This window comes from Tauraco erythrolophus, chromosome Z (genome assembly GCF_009769465.1).
Source record: "Tauraco erythrolophus isolate bTauEry1 chromosome Z, bTauEry1.pri, whole genome shotgun sequence".
Taxonomy (NCBI): Eukaryota; Metazoa; Chordata; class Aves; order Musophagiformes; family Musophagidae; genus Tauraco; species Tauraco erythrolophus.
The window spans coordinates 16,385,300-16,406,749 of record NC_141496.1 but is presented as its reverse complement, the minus strand read 5'-3'; the positions used below and the strand labels follow the sequence as shown (position 1 = coordinate 16,406,749).

General features: G+C 42.0%; 1 protein-coding gene across 1 annotated transcript; it reads left to right on the top strand.

Moving 5' to 3' along the window:
- The first annotated feature begins 4,825 nt into the window (after window positions 1-4,825).
- On the top strand, window positions 4,826-19,765 carry DAB2 (DAB adaptor protein 2). The gene is made up of 14 exons (XM_086629623.1): window positions 4,826-4,919; window positions 6,050-6,189; window positions 6,920-7,018; window positions 7,313-7,444; window positions 11,157-11,240; window positions 11,476-11,499; window positions 11,772-11,819; window positions 12,690-12,752; window positions 14,587-15,219; window positions 16,056-16,209; window positions 16,811-17,338; window positions 18,065-18,156; window positions 18,935-18,999; window positions 19,731-19,765. Exons 1-13 carry the CDS (start codon window positions 4,826-4,828, stop codon window positions 18,992-18,994), a joined length of 2,151 nt encoding a protein of 716 aa, XP_086485749.1. The 3' UTR covers window positions 18,995-18,999; window positions 19,731-19,765.
- The last annotated feature ends 1,685 nt before the right edge of the window (window positions 19,766-21,450 follow it).

Genomic DNA, 21,450 nt, shown 5'->3' with positions numbered 1-21,450 from the left:
CACGTAGGGATTTGTTAGTTGCAAATGTCAGTCAGTCATCCGGGACCTCATACAAATGCACTATTATACTTCTGATGTGGGTAGATGCTGATAGTCGAGATACATTTACTAATAACGGACTATCTGGCTTTACAGCTTTGACTCTTGCTAGTCATTGTGTGTATTGCAGTTCAGCCTTCAGTCTGTTTTCTCAGCTTGCAAAACTGAAGTTTTGAAGTCACTCAAGTGGACAGCTTGTTTACCAGCTTTCTGAAAATAGCTCCTTTGTCAAGAACTTGATGGCTAGAGATATTTCTAAGGATACATTGTGCAGGTCCAGATACAACCTTCTAACCTGAAGAACTTGACTTAAAGGAGGCGGTGGGGGGAGGAAACAACTTGCCTTGGAAGCATATTCAGAGCTTGAACTGTTGCTTTGCTTCCGGTTACTACTTCATCCTAACAGGCTATATTGCAATTGGCAGTAAAAGGTTCTCTTGTCCTCACCTGGCCTCGTAGATTCTACTTTGAGGTTAATATTTACATGCAATTACTGTTCAGGCTGAATCATATACTTGCAATATTAAGGGAGAAAGAAGGAGCACAGGCCGTGAAAAGCACAAAGTATTAGACTGATGAGCAGGTGTTTAATTTGTCTGTCTGGCCTCCAGTATCCACCCTAACCTCTTCTCAGACAAGCTTTCATCAACATTGAGGCAATTATCTTTGTCTGCTGAGAGGAAAAAGCCTGTCTGTTGGGTGAGGATTATTGTCCAGTCTTTGAATCCCATGGCGAACTACAGCCATAATGAATATTCTCAATCCTCTGCTCATAGGACAAAAATATTGAAGGTAGCTACCATGTTGCCACCTCTTGCTAAAATAAGGGATGATTGTGAAAGCATCTCTTAAGAGAAGCTAAACGTTGCTCAACAAAATTGTTTGGCATGTGCTTTAAGGCTTGCTAAGAAACAGGTATTTCAAGGATGACTTGTCACTACCTACAGCTCTCTTTGTAGGGATTTTAGAGAAGACACCAAAAGCACAGTATGCCCAAAGTCGTAAGACTGACTTTCGCAGGGTAGATGTGTGAAAGTTAAGTACAATGCTTAAATGGTGAGTTGCCAGACTTGAGACAGTAAGTAACAGCTCATACTTCAAGACCTATGTGTTGAGGACCTGAAATGGCCTTTCCCTAAGGAGCGATCAGTACTTGCTATTCAGAGGTTAGTAATAGGAGGAATATACTATTAGTGGTCTCTTAACAAGCCCTTTCCGGAGTAAAGCAAAAAGTGAGTGAGCAAAATGTGGTGCATATCTACTGATACAGGCAAGAGTTTGGGGCACTTCTCCCAGGGGAGCAACATCCATAAATCTACAGTCTAAGACTTTTGAAATAGTGCATTTAGCATAGTAGTTAAAATGGTCCGTACAATTACACAGCAAGTAATTAAGCTGTGGTGACACGAACAAGCTTATCTACGTAGAGAAGATTCACTTAACAGTCTGCTGACATAGTCGCTGTGGGAATGATCTTCTTCACTATGCAATACAACTGAAGGCATGACTGTCCTTGCATAAAAGCACATGCATCTCTAACCCTGCCATGTTGCTGGCTGTGTCCTTTCAGATGAACTAAGAATTCAAGTGTAATAGAACAGTTGTAGCCTCTTGTTGCCTCACTTCTGCAGTTTGAGTAAAGAAATATGAAGGGACTGATTTACTGCAAAAGGAAGCCTCCAAGCAAGAGCAAGAACTACAAACAGAAGATTTTAACTTCATTTTAATTACTTGCATGTAGAGCACACCAGCACTTTCCATTCAGATAAGTCAAACTTAAGTGTGACAAAGACCTTGCACAGCTTTAACTTGGGTCTAAAGCATAGAATCCAAATTTAATTGTGGCTGGGACTCTCGTACCCCAAGCAGACTAGGTTACTGTTAGCTCAAGCTACATTATGTTGCCCTTTACCCCAGTGAAATTTCAAGGTGAAACTTGAGGCAATTTTGTGCTAGCCTTGTGGCTTAACTAAGGTGTCAAGAAGGTAGTTATTTAAAATATGAATGTATATTAAGGCAGCCTTCGTCTATCTTTGCATTCTTAGTTTTGCTAGTTCTCTTACTCCAAAGATATGATTCTCAAAAATATTGAGTTCTCCAAAGGTATGATAAATAACCGTCATGTACTGTAAACTCTCACCAGGTGAGATAAGCTGTGCCAGACCTCAAATAGGAGAGTATGTCCTGTAAAGAGGCCAGAAAGCCCTCTCTAACCTTCTCAAATTGCATTGCTAACACTGAGAATGAGCATCTCCACAGTAAGACAGGGTATTTGCAAGAGTTTGGTCAGGCTTGTGTGTATTCCTTACCCATCTTCCTCCGCCTTGGAGTTTTGTGCTGTCTGGTTCTACGCAAATAAGTGATCCAGCCTCCATAGATGGAGGTGGATGGAGGGATGACTAGAGTTTAAAGATGGCAACTGCCCATCTGGGTTTCTGCCACTTTACAGTTGCCAGAGTGAGGTCTTGCTTGTGCATATTTGCTCCTCCCTAGGTTATCCACTTGTTATTGCCTCCTAACTTCAGAGCAAGATACTTGCTATGGTTGTATAACACCAGAGCTGAGTGTAGCTTTACCAATTAAATTGGGGAAGCAAGATCACTGACAGGCAGGACTCAGCATGTCAAGGTTCTATTTCTTCTTTCCAGTATGGAGCTGGGCAGAATGTCCTAAAGCTATGACTCAGCTCCTAAAGAGCATGTCTTTGTTCTGTTCTTCTCCAGGCCTTTTCCTTCTGCTCTCTAAACAGTAACCTTCCAGATAGGGTGAATGGTTAACTAAGGATGCAACCTTAACTCTGTAGATTTACCGTGTCCTTCAGAAATACAGGAAGAACAGACAAAGATGCTCAATATGCTGAAGTCTAAAGACTATCTCTGCCCAAGGCTGTACCATCGGGCAGGCCAGTCTAGTTTCAGAGCAGAATTCAGTTAGCTTCATTTTACCTGCTTAATGTGGCATTTTCAATAGGCACACTCCTTTTCAGCACTGGTGTAAGTATCGTGCAAAATCCCTGTTGGCTGTAATAGTTTCCCCCTTGCTCCTGTGTCAGAAAAGGCACACAAGCTACTCTTTCAGTGATATTTCCTAAATAAAGATGGCTTGCTATGTCAACTCTCCCTTTATATCCACTCTCCCTATCTATTTCTACTTGGAACCACTTGAAATTTTCACAGCAACATCTTTGTTCCCTTGCATCAAGTGTTCCCTAGCTGCAGCTGGATAAGTTGCTTACAGAGGAGAACAGGTGTGTTGCTGCCAGAGATCTTTTCCATATGAGCAGTCTTTTATCTCTGTTGATTTACTTGGGCAATGCTAAATGTCAAGGCGAAGTTCTCTCTTGAAGACCTAGGAATTTGTGTTCTTCCTAGGTTAAGAATCAGTTAAGCATTGACATCCATTACTCTGTTAGTGGTAAGCTGGATGAGTCAGTCTAGCTATTGACTTGTTAATGAATTGTGGGAGAGAAGAAGGCAGAAGTGTCAGCAAAACCCTGCAAGTAACTTCCAAGGAATCGATAAAGCATTAGCTGTAACTAAGGCAAATGTGGACTAGGCTATTGAGAATTACAAGTTTCTAATGCTAGAGGATATGCAATACTTCAGCACTTGTACCTGCTGGGTACGCAGTATGTCTCAAATAGTGTGCTGGATAGAAGAGGAGGCTTGGTCTATGGCTGCTTGCCTTGAATATAGGGGAAATTACTAGTAGAGGGTAGCCCAGCTACTTAGTAATCTAAACAGTCCCTTGGCTTCATTCATCACCCTAAAATTCAAGTGACTAATTGAAGCCACTGCAATACCTCAGACAGAAGATTCATAGAACAGGTTCTGAGGCAGATGTGAAATATGAATGTCCAGTTCATTGTGGCTGGGTATAGATGATCTTCAGAACTCCATAAAGACAATATGAGTCTCTCTATTTGGTTAGTGTGAAAAAACGCTTCAGCTGTGTAGGAACAGAACATGGTGACTGCAGATTTTTTTTTGCTTGTATCCCAGAGCCAAAAGGGTCTCATGGCCTAGAGTTGAGAGTTAAATCATACTAGTCCATAGTTTCTGTTGACTTGCAGGGTTTGTTTTGTTTTTTTTAAATGAGATTACTTGATTACTGCTAAGACAAGGTTGTGGGGTTTTGGTTTTGGGTTTTGTTTTGTTGTAGTTTTTTTCCTGGAACAGTCTGTCTGCAGCCTAAGGAATTTATTTGCTTTTATGTGTTGGGTGGTATAACTTCAGACTTCCACTAGTTACAGAAACATGAATAGGATCTAGTAGCTTCTTTTAGGTGTTCTGGTGTCATCTTCATGGCTGTTGGAACAGATCCTAGCAAATGGTTCTTGCATTCTCACCTGTCCTAGTACAGAGATGCAGCTGGCAGTGCTGAAGGAGAATAGAGCAAAATACCTGAGGTTGTACAAATAGCTTTAAAGGGTAAAAAAGCTAAAGGCTGAGTGATTAAGAATGATGCAAGTACAGCCTGTGGATGTTGGTCAGTGTGATCTACTGGTTAGGTGTTACTAAGGTGAGAGTTCATCACCTAGTGGCCATAACTTCATGCTCTCTGTAGCCTGAAATGAACAGACTATATAGTCAGAAATATAGTCAGATTTCCTATATGATCACAACTAAAACTTTCAGGCATTAGTGGGCTTCAGTGTGCAGTGGAACAAAACTAGACTAACAGGTCTGATAAGAATATTTATTGTTCAAGGTAAAGTAAGTCTACCTACTGGTTGTTATTTGTATTTTTACAAATTACAGCAAGCGTAGCTGACCACCATCTCATCATGTCTGCTGAAGCTGAAACTACCACTATAGACAGCCAGCCTGAGCAACAGGCTCCACCAAAAGCACAGGCTTCAAAGAAGGAAAAAAAGAAAGGTAAGAAATGCTTACCTCTTGAACACCTCCTCTAGTCAGTGTCCGTAATCTTTTGCACTTTTCTAAAACTAAGATCACTCGCACAGCATAGTTAAAATAACTCCAAGGTTTCAAGCTGACTGGAAAAGTGAGTAAATAAGCTAGTAAAATAAATGTAACCAGAAGGTAGACTTTTAGCTTGAAAGGATTATTTCTAGCTTTAAGTTCTAAAGCTCTCAGTACCACTTGTTAAATGACTCATTTGCTGAGCCTGACAAGTCACTAAAAGCCCAGAGAAGTGAAAGCCTCCTGAGAAGATGACCAGACCCAGGACCATCCAGGTAGCTGTCAGTCTGAACCTGAACTTGATTCCTTCTCTCCCTCCAGAAAAGGAGTGATGTGCTGGACACAGATAGATCCTAGTCCAGAGAAGCTAGAAAACTCGTTTCATGAGAATTATTGCAGATCAGGTAATAGATTTTTTTATAGATTAGGTCATGTAAATATAATTACTTCATACAGAAATACGTACCTAGGTACACAGTCAGAGTATGTTGAGTGAGCAGAGAAGAACACCAAGCAGTTCTAAGAAGTAGTTAGAGCAGCAGAAATGGCAACTATAGCTAAAATCCCACATGATTACAAGGATGAAGATACCAGGACTTGCAGAAATGATGGTGCTGATAGAAAGGTTTAGCACAGGGACAAGGTGATTCTTGCACACCAAGAGCACATCTGAAAGGCTTACTGAACATCTTGCACATTCATGAGAAGTACCATTTCTGCTTGGTGTTTTTGCTTAGCATTTATATCTACTTAGCTGTTGCCTCTAAATATTTCAGTCTTTTATGTGGCAAACAATTGTTCTGATGTCCCCAAATATTAAGCACCAGGCTCCAGTCTTTGAGCTGAGGACAGATTCTGCAAAAGCACTGGGGCCTTAAAGGATTAACTATCTTACAGTGCACACAGTACTGGAAGGACTAAGGTTTGTTAGTCAGCTATAGTCACAGTTTTATTATGGACTTATATGGTATGTTTTTTTAAAAGATCTCAAAGCCACAACATAGACATTTCTCTTTTTAAAAAAAAAAAAAAAAAAGAACACACACACACACACACAAAACTCCACCACTTTTCTTTGTCTCCAGGGCCAGAAAAGACAGATGAATCCCTCTTGGCCAGATTCAAAGGCGATGGTGTAAGATACAAAGCTAAACTGATTGGCATTGATGATGTCCCAGAGGCAAGAGGAGACAAAATGAGTCAAGATTCAATGATGAAGCTGAAGGTAAGGGCTTGAGCTGGTGTATAAGGAACAACTTCTGGGTAGCCTTCGGGATGCAGATCAAATGATCATTTTGGCACAACTTCAAGTACGGCTGAATGATAACATAGTAGTAACAGCATCATCCTTGGTGGGTGTTCCTTCTAAAGCTGTAATCCCTTGCACAAAGGACAGTGTTTCTCTAATAGCTTGAGAAAGCTGGTTTGGGTCTGGTGTAGGTGTCCGGTATGGGTACTAGTAGTATGAACTTTATCACAAATAGTGAGCTTGGGTTTTGAATGGGAAAGAAGAAACTGCACAATTTAACACTGAACTCAAAGCACAATTTGGCATGCTGTGGCAATAGTGACATAAAGATATAGATAAACCAAAGAATAAATGAGACCCTGCAGCAACAAAGACGATTACTGTGAGTGTTCTGCATTCCAGAATAGCTTTAGTCAGGCCAGGAAAGCTGGCAAAGATGCTACTACTCCAGCAGTTTTGTGAACTGAGACAAGTTTTAAAGCTCAAACATTTACAGAGGAAACACAATCTAGTTCTGAGATATCACATCAAACCCAATCGGGCGTATATTGCAAGAGGAATGCTCCTCTAACTGTACAGTTGCATAGGAATAGCGAGACTAGCACAAGTACAGTCACAGCTGTAGGCTCATAGGGAGTGTAAGGAAACAAGTTAAGGCTCAATCTAACAGGAATCTCATCAATACTTTGATATCCATCCTCTTTAGGGCATGGCAGTGGCAGCCCGTTCTCAGGGTCAACACAAACAGAAGATCTGGGTGAACATCTCCCTCTCTGGTATCAAGATAATAGATGAGAAAACTGGGGTAAGATATAACTTAATGTGATTCTTAAAGCAAGTGAGGTGCTTGGGAGTTAGACCAATCTGAACTAGATTCCTTAATGGCATCATGCCTGCCTTCCATATATAAAAATCGGTTTGTGAAATGACTTGTAATGCTGAAGCATCTTGTCAGAAAGATAGCTGCATCCCATTGTGGTTAGTCAAAGGCTGATAAATCTGAGTCTTGAACTGAATGAAGCCTTCTGATACTAGCTATGGAGAAGCTATTATGTCTCCAGCAATTTAAACCAATGGTTATTTTTTTTCCCAATTCCAGGTCATAGAGCATGAGCATCCAGTGAACAAAATCTCCTTTATTGCTCGAGATGTAACAGACAATCGTGCCTTTGGCTATATTTGTGGAGGAGAAGGCCAACACCAATTTTTTGCCATAAAAACAGCACAGCAGGTACCAATCAAACACCCTTTTCCACTTGCTATGAGTAACACTATTGTGTAAATACTTAACACGTGATAGTGTTTTGCTGGTAGCCCTACGAGTTACAGGGGAATACCAGCACAGATGGATAGGCTCTTCTCCTACAGGAGGGCCATAGGAAATGACTGTATCACCAATGGCTTTTATTTTGTTCAGCTTCTCTGTAGTCCAGAATAAAACCACTCAAGTAGCCTTGTGTGGTGGGTTAGGCTGCTCCGGCAACTATACCCTACACAGTCTCCTCTCACACCTCAGGGATGAGGGAGAGAATCAAAGAGGAAAAAGAAAAGAGATCCTTGGGTTGAGATAACAACAATTTACTACTACCGCTACCAATATATATATATATACACAGATATGTACAAGGATAAACATATGCAAACGAGTGATGTACAGTGCAATTGCTCACCACCCCTTGACCAAGGCCCATCTCGTTACGAAGCTGCAATCCCGAAACAGATAAAACTCGATACCGCGATCCCAGACGAACGGAAAGCCCCGAGACAGAGAGCGAGAGACAGAGAAAACACTCTGAGTACCCGAAAGTGAGAGTCCCAGAAGGGCAAAAGCCCTTCTTTCCGGCTGACCCTCACTTTTATACTGGGCATGACGCTGCATGATATGGAATACTAATTGGCCAATTTGGCCCTCAATCTTAAGTTTAGGTACAAATCGTAAGGAGAGTTCTGGACCCCCTTGTCCCGGCTATACTCCTGCCTTATCCTGTTGTGCTCCTGCACACTGGCAAGAACACGGCAGGCTGAAAAGTCCTTGAGACCTCAGTGCCAACTCTAAACATCAGTGTGCTATCAGCATTCTTCTCAGAGCGAGCCTCTGAGTAAAACCAAAACACGGAGCTCTTCTAGCTGCTAAAAAGAAGAGCTAACTCTGTCCCAGCTAAAACCAGGACACCTTGCTTACTATGATTAGCTCTATGATAATAGAGCTATTATCATGAGCTTTCCTATGCAGTCGCCTGTTAGTGTCAGTGACAATGCTAATTCTTGAGTCAAACAGCCAGAGCTTCCTTCAAAATTAACAGGAATCATGTTAGAATTCCACTAGTCTAGTTCTCATGATGCTTTGTCTTGTGTAGAATTGAAAACAGATTTACTCTGTTGCAGTAGTGTCTCTGGGGCTGGTGAGTGGCAGCCTGGTCTTCCTAGAGTTACTCCTGGGATGAATTCTGACCCTTCTGTGATAAGTTTCCCCCATGCAGAAATCCTGTATGCAGGGTTTGTCTCTCTGAAGAGAATCTGTACATAAGTAGTATTGGAAACAAGCTACTTGGAATTACTGCTAAGTATTATGCAGTTTCCTAAATGACCTGAAGTTAGATATTTATAATTTATTAGCTTGCTGTTGTAATGTTTTTATAATAGTCACTGTAATGACTTGATGAGCCAAGACTTCAAAGCTACTAATTTCTTCATATACATACCTGCATGGCCTCCTGAAGAACCTGTTGGCAGCTTTAGACCCACTACAGGGGGCAGTGAGGGGTTCCTTGTTGGAGCACGTTACTACTTTAGTAAGTAACAGCTGTAATGTCCTCTCCTAAGCCAGTTTTATTAGTTTAGCAGAGTCCTGTGTGGTATTGGCTTTGCTGGAATTGTAGGTTAAATACAAAAGCCTTCTGTGTGTGCTCTGGAGTGGAGTATGTTCTCTCAGAGCTTTTCACTATGGGGTGCTGCTTGCCAGCCTGTAAGCTTAGCCAAGCCGTAGACAGCTCTTGACTTGCTGCTAGTTTTTAACACAAACTTGTCTAGCTGAGAAGTAAGGACTTCTGCAGCTCTGGAGTGCCGCAGCTGTACTGTTTGTCAAAGTTGATAACTCTTGAAATGGCCTTTCCTGCAGTTGCATGTCTAAACCACTTGATAAGGAGAGGGTGATGCTTAGGTGTAAACGTGAGATCTGTTCAAGAGATTGTCTGCTTGAGCCAAAGGTAGTGGCTCAACAGGGGGGCTTGTCCTACTCTAGACACTGACACAGGTGCTATATGTCTCAAGCAAAAGTTCTCAATCAGTATAGTTGAACCTGCCACCATCTTAGCAACTGCTCAAAACTTAGTCATTAATCATAGAATCATAGAATGGCATAGGCTGGAAGGGACCTTAGAGATCATCTAATCCAACCTCCCTGTCATGGGCAGGGACACCTCTCAACTAGATGAGGCTACTCAAGGCTCTGTCCAACTTAGCCTTGAACACCTCCAGGGAGGGGACATCCACTTCTCTGGGAAATTTATTCCAAAGTATTACCACCCTCGTACCCTAAGATCTAATCTAAATCTAAATAAGTTGAAAGTTCTCCTTCAACTTAAACCCATTTCCCCTTGTCCTATCAGTGCACACTCTTGTAAAAAGTCCCTCCCCAGCCTTCCTGTAGGTTCCCTTCAGGTATTGGAAGGCAGCTATTAGGTACCCCAGAAGTCTTCTCTTTTCAAGGCTGAACAATCCCAGCTCCCGCAACCTGTCCTCGTAGCAGAGGTGCTCCAGCCCCTGGATCATCTTTGTGGCCCTCCTCTGAACACGCTCCAACAGATCTATGTCTCTCTTATGGTGGAGACACCAGAACTGGACACAGTATTCAAGATGGGCTCTCACAAGAGCAGAGTAAAGGGGAAGAATCACCTCTCTTGACCTGCTGACCACGCTTCTCTTGATACATCCCAGAACGCGGTTGGCCTTCTGGGCTGCAGGAGTGCACTGCTGGCTCATGTTGAGCTTCTCATCTATAAACACCCTCAAATCCTTCTCTTCAGGACTACTCTCAACCCACTCTGTGCCCAGTTTGTATTTGTGCCTAGGATTGGCCCAACCCAGGTGAAAGACCTTGCATTTTGACTTGTTGAAGCTCATGCAGTTAGCACTGCCCATTTCTCAAGCCTATCAAGGTCCCTCTGGATGGCATCTCTTCCCTCAAGTGAGTCCACGGCACCACACAGCTTGGTGTCATCGGCAAACTTACTGAGGGTGCACTCAATGCCGTCATCCATGTCGCTGACAAAGATGTTGAACAGCACTGGACCCAGAACAGACCCCTGAGGGACACCGCTTGACACTGGTCTCCATGTAGAGAGAGACCTACCACTTGGTATGAAGGGAATGCAATGCCTTTCTAATTCACACTAAATTTGCATCCTGATACAGATACTGTTGAAAGCTGGTGTCTGCTCTACATGTTTGAGGTGACGATAATCTTACTTTGCTGATTTACTATTTATGTCCTGTTTAAAGTAAATGTAGTATTAGCTATAAAATTTTTTCCCAGGTTCAGTGTTGGAGTTGGTAGGAAACAGATGCAAAATGTTTTTTCTCTCATGAGATTACCAGAGAGCTTGGATAAACTTTGCACTTTTGAGGAAATATGATTAGGACTTGCCATGCACTAACAAAATTTTGCACTACAAGATTTTTTAGCAAAAACATAGCAGGCTTAGTACAAATACAGCCATTCTACCTGTGGAATTAACAGCTCTAATCTGGTTGCGCCCCATTACCCTTAGATTCTACATAAGCTCTCTTGTATGGAGACTAGACAGTTCTTTAAACTCTTGCTTTTCCTGTTATCTCAGCCTTACTATTGCACTGTTTAGGAAAGTTTGGCTTGCTGCTCCCTGGACTTCTACTGAAGCAAGCTGTGAAGTAGTACATAGCCTAAAATCTGCGTTCTTTTTCAGGCTGAGCCTCTAGTTGTTGATCTTAAGGACCTCTTCCAACTGATATATAACATGAAGAAGAAAGAGGACGACAACAAGAAAAAGGCAAGTGAAATCATAGAAACTGCATTTGTCTGCTTAGAAATAAAGCTTGCTTTGGCTTTTGCTAGGCTTTTGGGCACTTATAAGACTTGACACTGAGGTCTGTCTAAATCCAGGATCACTTGAAGCTGTTGGTTTGTAGTTTTACCAGCAGTTTGATTACCTCCTAAATCTGGTAAGCTCTCCAAAACGAGACACTTTACATACTTGAAGGTACTAAAAGCCTTACTTTCTTTAGAGTGAAGAAGCAAGTAAGGCTGAGGTAAGTCACTCCAACTCAGCCTCACTTGATTAGGTATGCTGCTGCAACATAACTAGCTTTGACTTTCTTTACACTGCCAGCATTACGGAGGCAATGTCAGATGCCAAATTACGTGGAAATGGCATAAAAGGGGCCTACTGAACTAATACTGAGTAGTGATCTCCCTCATAATTCCTCTTTCCAACACTTGCTCTTTGAAGCCTGCAAGTCTCTTGCTTAAGGCAAGTTTTGATAATCCAATTACTGTTGACTTTGTTTTCCATCTGTTACAGGATGATAGCGAAGCTCTACCTGCTGATCAAGCTGACAAAATAAAACTGGTAGGTTAAATTTTAGAACTTTATGCTGATGCCATTAAGGAGTTGTCCTTGTTTTGGCTGGAACAGAGTTTCTCCTTTTAGCGGCTAGAAGAGCTTTGTGTTTTGGTTTTAGTCTGGGTCTTGTAATGAGAAGAACGTTGACAGCGCACTGATGTTTATAGTTGGCACTGAGACCTCAAGGACTTTTCAACTTCTCGTGTTTTGCGGGTGTGCAGGTGAATGGCAGGCCAGGTGGGAGCATAGCTGGGATGAAGCGTCCACAACTCTGCTTATGATTTGAACTTAGACCTAGGATTGAGGGCTAGATTGGCCGATGGAGCATTCTGTATCATGCAGCGTCATGCCCAGTATAAAGATGAGAGTTGAGCAGCAAGAAGGGCTTTTGCTCTTCTGGGAGCTCTCACTCTCAGAGTGGTATCTCTCTTTTTTCCTTTTGGGCCTCTCACTTGTCCTGGGTTGTGGTGTTGGGACTTACCTGTTTTGAGATCATTAGCCAGGTGGGACAGGTGTTGGTCACTGGGTGGTGAGCAATTACTGTGCATCATTTGCTTGTATGTATTATTATAATAATAATATATGAATATATATATATTAAGTTGTTCATATCTCAGCTCCCGAGTCTCCTTGCACTTTTCCCTTTGATTCTCTTCCCCATCTCCTGAGGGTGGGGAGGGATGAGCAAGTGGCTGTGTGGCATTTAGTTGCCGGATGGGCTAAACCACAACAGGAGTTCATAACTGACTGTCTCCACATTCAGTGGGAAACGCAGATTTTTATAGATGTGTTTACAGCAGGTCTGCATAATTCCTGATTCTTGCTCTTACAAGAACTCTAACAGATACAAATTCTTTCAATATTTCTGGCTTCAAGGGAGTTGACCAGATGGACTTGTTTGGGGATATGTCAACACCTCCTGATATGAGCAGTCCCACAGTAAGTAGAATCTAGCTTATCTGTCTTGGTTCTTGCTTTGAGAGCAAACTTAGTCCTAGTAACAAGATCTGTTTTTACCTTGCTAGCCCTGGTTTCACTGAGACATCTGTCTAGCTGTCATCAGTGTACTAGTGTTTTAGGGCTATAATAGTATCTAGTTACTAACTAGAGCAGCTAATGTCATTCCTATCCAGCAGAGCTCACTTGAGACCATGTGATAGAGGTAATCCTGTATTGTTAGTCATAGAATCATAGAATGGTTTGGGTTAGAAGAGACCTTAAAGATCACCTAGTTCCAACCCCTCTGCCATGGGCAGGAACACCTTCCACTAGGTAAGGCTGCTCAAAGCCCCATCAAACCTGGCCTTGAGCACTTCCAGGGGAGAGCATCCACAGCTTCTCTGTCTCACCACCCTCACAGTAATTAATTTCTTCGTAATATCTAATCTAGTTCTACCATCTCTCAGTTTAAAGCCATTGCCCTTTGTCTTATCACTATATACCCTTGTAAAAAGTCCTTCTCCAGCTTTCCTGTAGGCCCCTTTAGGAACTGTAAGGCTGCTAGAAGGTCTCCCTGGAGCCTTCTTTTCTATTCTCTTTATGCTAAACAACACCAGCTCCCTCAGCCTGTCCTTACAGGGCAGGTGCTCCTCTAATAATCTTCATTGCCCTCCTGTGGAGCTACTCAAGCAGGTTCGTGTCTGTCTTATGCTGAGGGCCCTAGAGCTGAATGCAGTACTGCAGTGGGGTCTCACAGGAGCAGAGTAGGAGAGAATCACCTCCTTTTACCTGCTGGCCACACTTATATTGATGCAGCCCAGGATATGTTTGGATTTCTGGGCTGCACGTGCACATTGCCAGTTCATACTCAGTTTTCCATCCACCAATACCCACAAGTGCTTGTCCACAGGGCTGCTCTTAATCCACTCATCACCCAGCCTGTGTCTGTGTTGGGAATTGCTCCGACCCAGGTGCAAGACCTTGCACTTGATCTTGTTGAACTTCATGAGGTTCACATGGGCCCACCTCTCTAGTCAGATGTCTTAGAAATACGCACTAGCAGTATTTGCCTCTCTGGCTATGAGGGCTATTACAGAAACTCTGCTAAAGACCTTCAAAGCTGAAGCTGATTTTATGGACAAGTGAATCATTCAGTCCCTCAGATTAGAGTCCTGACCACTCTAGATGAGTAGGCCTAGCTCAGGATGTGGTGTAACTCCACAAAAGTGTGCATGAACCTTGTCATAGCTCAGTGTGTGTCTCCAAAAATCCTACCAGTTTATTCTGGCACTGTAAGCCATACAGTCCAGCTACTGACCAAGTTTTACCCTTCTACTACCTGCTTGGTGAAGAGGTGGCATGTTAACATCTTCCACTGGCAAATAGCTCTCTACTCTTACTCTGAAGCTGAGACTGCAACTTGAAGTCACACTAGGGCAGTGTGATTTCACAACTTGTCAAAACAAAGGACTAGAACTCAAACAGGAATTCTTGACTCAAGTGAAAGCTTAAGTGTAATTATTGCTTAATAATTCTACAGCCTCTAGGCTGCTGAGCAAGCATCTGATATTTAACTAAGGGATCTTAAAACAGTTGCCTTTAACATTCAGTTTCTGAAACTAAGTAGCTGTGATTTGACAAGTCAGCAGTGCTTGCCTTTTTGACAGAATTCTAAGATGAAGGTTTAGTGCAACTTCACTGTGACATTGAATACTTTTTAGTATAATGTATTGGATACTAGAATCCCTCCTTTTGCAGCTGTTTTCCTTGAGCTTGTGTACTATGCAGCAAGTCCTACCTAAAAGTAACTTTATTTTTCTTTCTGAACAAACAGGAAGCTAAAGAGATTCTGTTAGTGGATTTAAATTCCGAAATTGAGACCAAACAGACTTTTACAAAAGAGGATCTCTTCTTGAATGGCATCACAACCTCTCTTCCACAACCAAAGCCACAGCCACTCTTGCCTGAGAATTCTTTCTCTACCAATCTCAGCTTCTTTCCCACACCTAATCCAGACCCTTTCAGTGATGATCCTTTCACACAGCCAGACCAATCTGCACTGCCTTCATCTGTTTCTCTAAAATCTGCTGATCAGAAGAAGGAAGGTCTGAATACCTTGACACCAGTGGGTAATGGTGCTTCAAATGGTGATATTGAGTACTTTGGTAAACAGTTTGACCAGATTTCTAATAGAACTGGCAAACAAGAAGCACTTACAAGCCAGTGGCCACTTGAGAGTAATCTACCTGCAGCAAGAATCCCAAATGGGGTACCAGAGAGAGAACAGGATGGCTTTCTTAAAGCCATCTCAAACCTGTTTGTGGAAAGTCCTTCCAAAGGAGTATCTCTGCAGAATGGAGTAAAGCTGGATTCTGAAAGCAATATCCAGCTCGTGTCACATGAGTCTATAACAATTAGCCCACCGCCACAAAGTACCAAGCCAGGAAGAGGAAGGAGGTCTGTCAAGGTGAACAATGTTCTAGCAATTAATTGTAATGTGCATGCTGTTAGAGAAGCTGGGTGAAGGAAGCTTTTCTTTCTTCATACTGTGTAACTGGCTAAACAGCTTCAATGCATCTACTTCTCGCTGCCATGCATATCCTAAACTCTCTGCAGCCATGGTACATTCTAACATTCATGAATGCTATGTAGTAGCTACAGTCACTAAATCTCATACTCTCTTCCTTAATGCTGCCATACTTCTGTAAAGGTCTGGTAAGTATGCTGCTATGTATATTGACACTTGATATAATGCCAGAACGTGTTATGATAGCTGTATGCCCATCTATCTGTCTGTGGTTTCCTAACAATGAGGTACTAATACTAGCTTACAGAAACCTTTGTAGTTTCTCAGTACCTGCCTACTGAGGGCAACCTCAATGACTTGCCTGATTAGACACGGCGTAGCTCTGGGTCAGCTGCATTTGCCTTGCACTAAAATGATGCAAAACTCTGTTGCTGACCTTGCCACAACTACAGGGGTCATGGCAGACTGAGCAAGAATGTTTAGAGGTGTGGGGGGTGGAGGGAAGCTCATTATGATAGCAAATAGTTTGGTTACTTTAAGTCTTATTTTTCTACTGTTGACTTGTGACTACAAGTATTACACCTACTTAATGCCATGTATCTCAGTAGGCATGGACAAAATGGTGAAACTTGAAACTCTTAGTCTCTAAAGGATACATCAAAGCTCTCTGCTCTGCTCTAGCTCATACAAAAACTTGTAGCTCTGGACTAGGGGATCTTGATTATGCTAGTGTGTGTTCTGCCATGCCATCTCACAAAGCTTTTTTTTCTTTCTAGACTGCATCAGATGACGTATTTAGCTCAGACTTTTTTGGGCCAGCTACAGAAAGCCTTAGCGTGACCTCAGTGGCACAAACAGGACCTGTGCAAACTTGTCCACTGAACCTCTTCAGTGAAAGTTGTACCATAACACCTCCATTGGTTTGTCTAGGTTAGTTCACAAAGTGAAGCTCTTTCTCCAGTCTAAGATATCTGCTAACACTGAAATTGGGGTTCAAGTTTTCCTTTACTTCATGTGTGGTCCCATGCCCTTTAATCCATGTGCTGTCTGTCCTAAACTATTAAGTTTTCTGGACAGAGGCCTAAACTCTGCATCTTTGACTAGAACAGGGTTTTTTGCTTAAAATTTGACAACATATTTCTGCTTTGGGTACACAAGATTCAAGCGAGCCAAGCACAACTTGGAAGGCTAGGGTAACACTACTGCAGAGTCTTAATAATCATTTACACAGAAGTAACTATATGGCAGATGCATTTATCACTTCTGTGCTAGGACTAAGTATGTTCCCCCTTCTGTTATATCAACCTCAGTTCTGTTCTTCCATGACTGAAATGGAGCAAAGGAAAAAATGTTAACCTCCCTCTCCCCTCCTCGCCAAATGACTTGATTTTTTTTTCCGAAGTGTAAATCAATAGATTTTTTGCAAACAGCACATGAGATATGATTTGGTGGTACCCTCAGTGGAATTGATATGCTCCTACTTGAGGTCTTCTGATCATTGAAGTGCTGTGTAACAACAATCTCCCCTCAGGTGGCTTGCCAGTAACTCCCTCACCTTGGAGTACACAGACACCTACCTTCAGTCAGGCTGCATCAGTCTTTCCTGGTTCTGTGATGCCTGCTCAGCCTACAAGATTTACTCAGCCAGTTGCCTTTGGTACTTCAGCATTGCCAAGCTGGAACCAGCCTGCATCTTTTAGTCAAGCAGTTCCTCAGTCCTCTGGTCTCTGGGCACAGCCAGCACAAGTTCCATCTAGTTCATGGGTGCAACCATCCAGTGCTGTAAATCCCTTCCAGAGTAGTGTGTTCCCATCTTCAACACTACCTGCTCAGATGCCGTCTGTACTGCCCTCCGTGTCAACAACAACTAGCCCACCTCAGCCACCACCTAGAACTGCACCTCCAAAGGAGTTATGCAAGAAAGAGAGTGATGCTTTTATTGCTCTGGATCCACTTGGTGATAAAGAGATGAAGGATGTCAAGGAAATGTTCAAAGACTTCCAGTTGACAAAGCCACCTGCAGTACCAGCAAGGAGAGGAGAGCAGCAAAGTCTTTCAGGTACTCCTGGAGCTTTTAGCAGTAAAGGAGGCATTCCTCAAAATAGTATAGATCATGGTGACATAGAATTTAGCAAGCTGTCTGTCAAAATGACTGTTAAAATCTAGTGTTTTTTTTCTTCTGCTTGGATAGCTGCTCAGGGATTGGGATGGCTGATGACTAGTCTTTTCTGATAGAACTAAAAAATTTATTTAATCATTACTGAAACAGAGGCTTGAAGAACTGTCTCTCCTAATAATGTCAGTGGCCAAACACTGACACCTAGTGCCTAAACTATTTGACTGGAGACATGGAATCATAGAATGGTTTGAGTTGGAAGGGACCTTCCAGATCATCTAGTTCCAACCCCCCTACCATAGGCAGGGACGCTTTCCACTAGATCAGGTTGCTCAAAACCTCATCCACCCTGGCCTTGAACACTTCCAGGGATGGGGCATCCACAGCTTCTCTGGGCAACCTGTGCCAGTGCCTCACCACCCTCACAGTCAAGAATTTCTTCCTTATATTTAATGAATATTGTGAGCAATGTTAAAAGTCACATCTAACTTAAGTGTAGTGAGGGACAAGCAGGAGATAAGACTGTGAAGTCGCTAAAGCAACTTTCATGTGGCTTTTGTGTGTATCTAATTAGATGAGCTTTGGTGTTGCTATACAGGCAGAGCTGACTATTAAAACTGTTAAGTGATTATAGCACTATATTATCTCTATCATGTCTCTTTTCCTCAGAACTACCAAAGCCTGTTCCCCAACAAAGTCTGCTGACAGCTGATGATCTGTTTGAAAGTCAAGCTAAACCAGACCTGTTGAATGCCTCATCTGTAAGTATTAAAAAAAAAAAAACAACCCAAAACCAAACCGCACACACAAAAAAAAACACAAACCAAAAACCAAACTAAACCAAAAAAACACACACAAAAAAAACTCTCAACCTTTCTTTCCCCTTAACAGGGATGCCTGTGATTGAGCACTGGCGTAATTCTGGCTTTAGAGGCTGTGGAACAAAACTTTTTTCATGTCTGAGGCTAATATTTAATCTAACAGAGGGCATTTGTTTCAATGAAGGTTAACTAGGTATGATTCTGATTGGCTTGGGTCCATAACCAGTTGCCCAAGCTGCGAGCCCCTAGTAGGAAGTTCTTCAGTATTGGGAGCTTCTACAAAAAACTGTAAAATAATGTAGCTGCAGAAATCTTACACTTTGGTTCTCTCTACCTCATGGTGGAGTAGTTTGAGCAGTGTGGACTGTGCAGCTCTCTTGCTGAACAAATGAGGGACTCCTACGTTCAGTACCTTCAGGGGAAGGAAGTGGCTTAACCACATCACTTCATTTGAGACATGCAGTTAAAGCCCTTGGTGGAAACTCTATGAATTCCAGAATGCTGACTGAAGACATCTAGCATTTGGCTAAAACAGATCTCATCATGACTACACTGGCTCAGCTCCAAATGAGTGTTCAGTAAGCTCACATGGCTTTCCTGAAAGATACCTTGCCTCAGACTAGGATAACTGCTTACACAGCTTTAGAGCCCCTTTCTCTTGTGCTAAACCAGTACAGTTAATGTGTACTATGTACTATGATCTCTCTTTCCTTAAAAGGAATCTCAGAAACCACCTTCTGATCCTTTTGATGATCCTTTTGGCAGCCCATTTGCCTAGATCAGGTAAGTCTTCCACTAATAAGACAGCCTACTTCCTTCTCTGAAGTAGATTTAGATTCAGAAATTCTTTGGTAAAAAGCTGGCTAAAAACTACACTACCTTAATTCTGATGCTCCTCTGAAGTATGGCAAATAGTCCCTGGAAGAACACCTCTACTCAGACTTCTACATACCCATGTTCTGGCTGAGCCTAGCCAGCTTCACTTTCTTAGAAACTTCCTTAGAAATAAAGATTTTATTCTTCCATGGTCTTAAGCTGTGGAAGGCTGCAATAAATCTAGATTTCCTGTCCTTGAGGAAAGTTAATGAATAAATATGCGCTGCAAAACTTGGAGGGGCTAACTAAATTCCTTCAGATATTTCTGTAGGAGGATGTTAGCACACAGTGTCCCATACAGGTTTCTGAAGTTTCATCTCCTAAATAATTGTGCATTTGTACTCTGGGTGAACTGGAGTAAAAACAGAGTGAGAGCTGTTACAAGAGCTTTTGTCACTAGAAACTGATGTAACTCAAACTTTTGTACCATTGATTAGAGAACATGAACTGTCAAACTAGCAAATCTGTTCCTCTGCCATACCTCTTAAGTCTTCCCCTGAGATACTGTCTAGCTTCTAACAGAAGACCAGCATTACTATTTATTGCTTTAGTTTTGTTCTCAGTGGCTCTAAGCTAGTTTAAGCAATAAAACTATGACTTAAGGCCATCCTAACCCTAAGTCCTTTTTATCATACTAGGCATAACCAGAAATGGACAAATGGAATAACTGGACCTCTTCTCAACATGATTTTTTCTACTTGTTTCCCATTACTGTCTGCCACTCTTGCTGCCATTCCATGATGTCTGTGATCTAAATCATGTCCAGGTGGATTGAAACACAAACCCTCAAAGAACATGCTGTGAAGATGATAATTCAGGGTAAAGCAAATGGGGAGTTGGACTGATGCTGGAGACCCAAATTTGAATTGGTGGATGTTAACTTTACTTTAGTTTTTGCAGTCTTCTACAGAGGAGCTTAGCAACATTGTCATGTCTCTTGTAAACATGGTCACCACAATTTCTCTTTCTGTAGCACTTGCTGTCCTAAGATACAGGAACTGAATGAACCTGAGGAAGAAGTGTTGACTTGAAATAAGGGAATTGAATTAGTAGCTGAAATTCCACACCTGAAACAATTTGGTCAGCTGCCTGTTACTACAACAGCAGCCAGTTGTAAAGTTAAGTGGATGCTACTTAGTTCTAATTGGTGACTGGACGTATGACTTGGTCTCTGAGCCACAAAGATGTAAGCTGCATGTTAGGGGGAAAAACTTCCAATACTTACTTATTTAACTAATGGTAAAAGTAACATTCTGCCACAAATGTGTAATATAGGGACTAACTGTGGGGTCTATAACAGAACACTTGGAGTCCTGAATACTAGAGTCTACACTGTATGGTCAGATAAGCTGAAACGCTTCTTGCACAACATCGAAGCAGTCATGGACACTAACTGTTGTCTTGGTGCTAATCTGGCTGTTTTCACGGAGGGAAATCTATGAGGATTACTTTATTAGGGTGGCTTGACAGACAAATGGAACAAGCAGATAGGTTTCTTGCTTATATCTCAGTGAACATGCCTGATGTAATAACTTAAACTGAGCAACACTGTGTAGTGTGGCATGTTTCCAGTATGTTGGAAAGCAAAAAGACAGTCATAGCTTCTTCAGTCATAGCTTCACTCCATGTCTAGATTCTTTGCGAACAGATGCACCACCTCTGTGCCATTAATGTGAGGCAGTTCATCTCTTGAAAACCGTGCCTTTTGTAAAGAACCTGTTTACTAACAGATCTAAATCAGTTGTTTACAACTGGCTGTAACAGCTACATTCTTGGCCAGTGGTGATGGTTAATGTGCCAGAAGTTTTTCTGTTAATACTAAGTTTAGACTTGAAATAGCATTGTAAAATCAAATGCCTAAGCAGTTGCTGAACTGGAGCGCCAAGAAAGTCATCTTGAATACAGCCTCACTACCCAAGTCATCCAGTCATGCAATTTGTCTTGTACATAAACATCTCTTGCACTTTCTAAAATTAAAAAAAAAGCTATGAATTTAAGTATTTGTCTCGAACTGGAAACATAGAAACTTACAGATGTTACACTGTTATATAAAACTGTAGTATCTCAAGTGATGTTACCTAATGACATTAAAAAGAAGCAAATCTTGATACCAAACAAACATCTGTGTGGCTGTTGATTCTGTCTATTCTGTCCTCTCTGGCTCAATATTGTGACCTAGTTGACAGTAGAAGTTCAGAGCCTGCTAAGAATTGCTTCTTGCAGATTCTTATGATAGCTTTCTGACAGCAAAGCCTTAAATCATTCTGTAGCTTCTGCATCAGTCCTGTTCAACAAATGCTGTCCCACAGTAAAAAATGAAAAAAAAAAAAAATCTGTAGCTGACTTACAGAACCATAG

Coding starts and splice junctions, on each gene's coding strand:
- DAB2 (XM_086629623.1), top strand. CDS start 4,826: ATGTCTGCTGAAGCTGAAACTACCACTATAGACAGCCAGCCTGAGCAA. Junction 7,019..7,312: donor TAATAGATGAGAAAACTGGG/GTAAGATATAAC, acceptor TCCCAATTCCAG/GTCATAGAGCATGAGCATCC. Junction 15,220..16,055: donor GAGGAAGGAGGTCTGTCAAG/GTGAACAATGTT, acceptor TTTTCTTTCTAG/ACTGCATCAGATGACGTATT.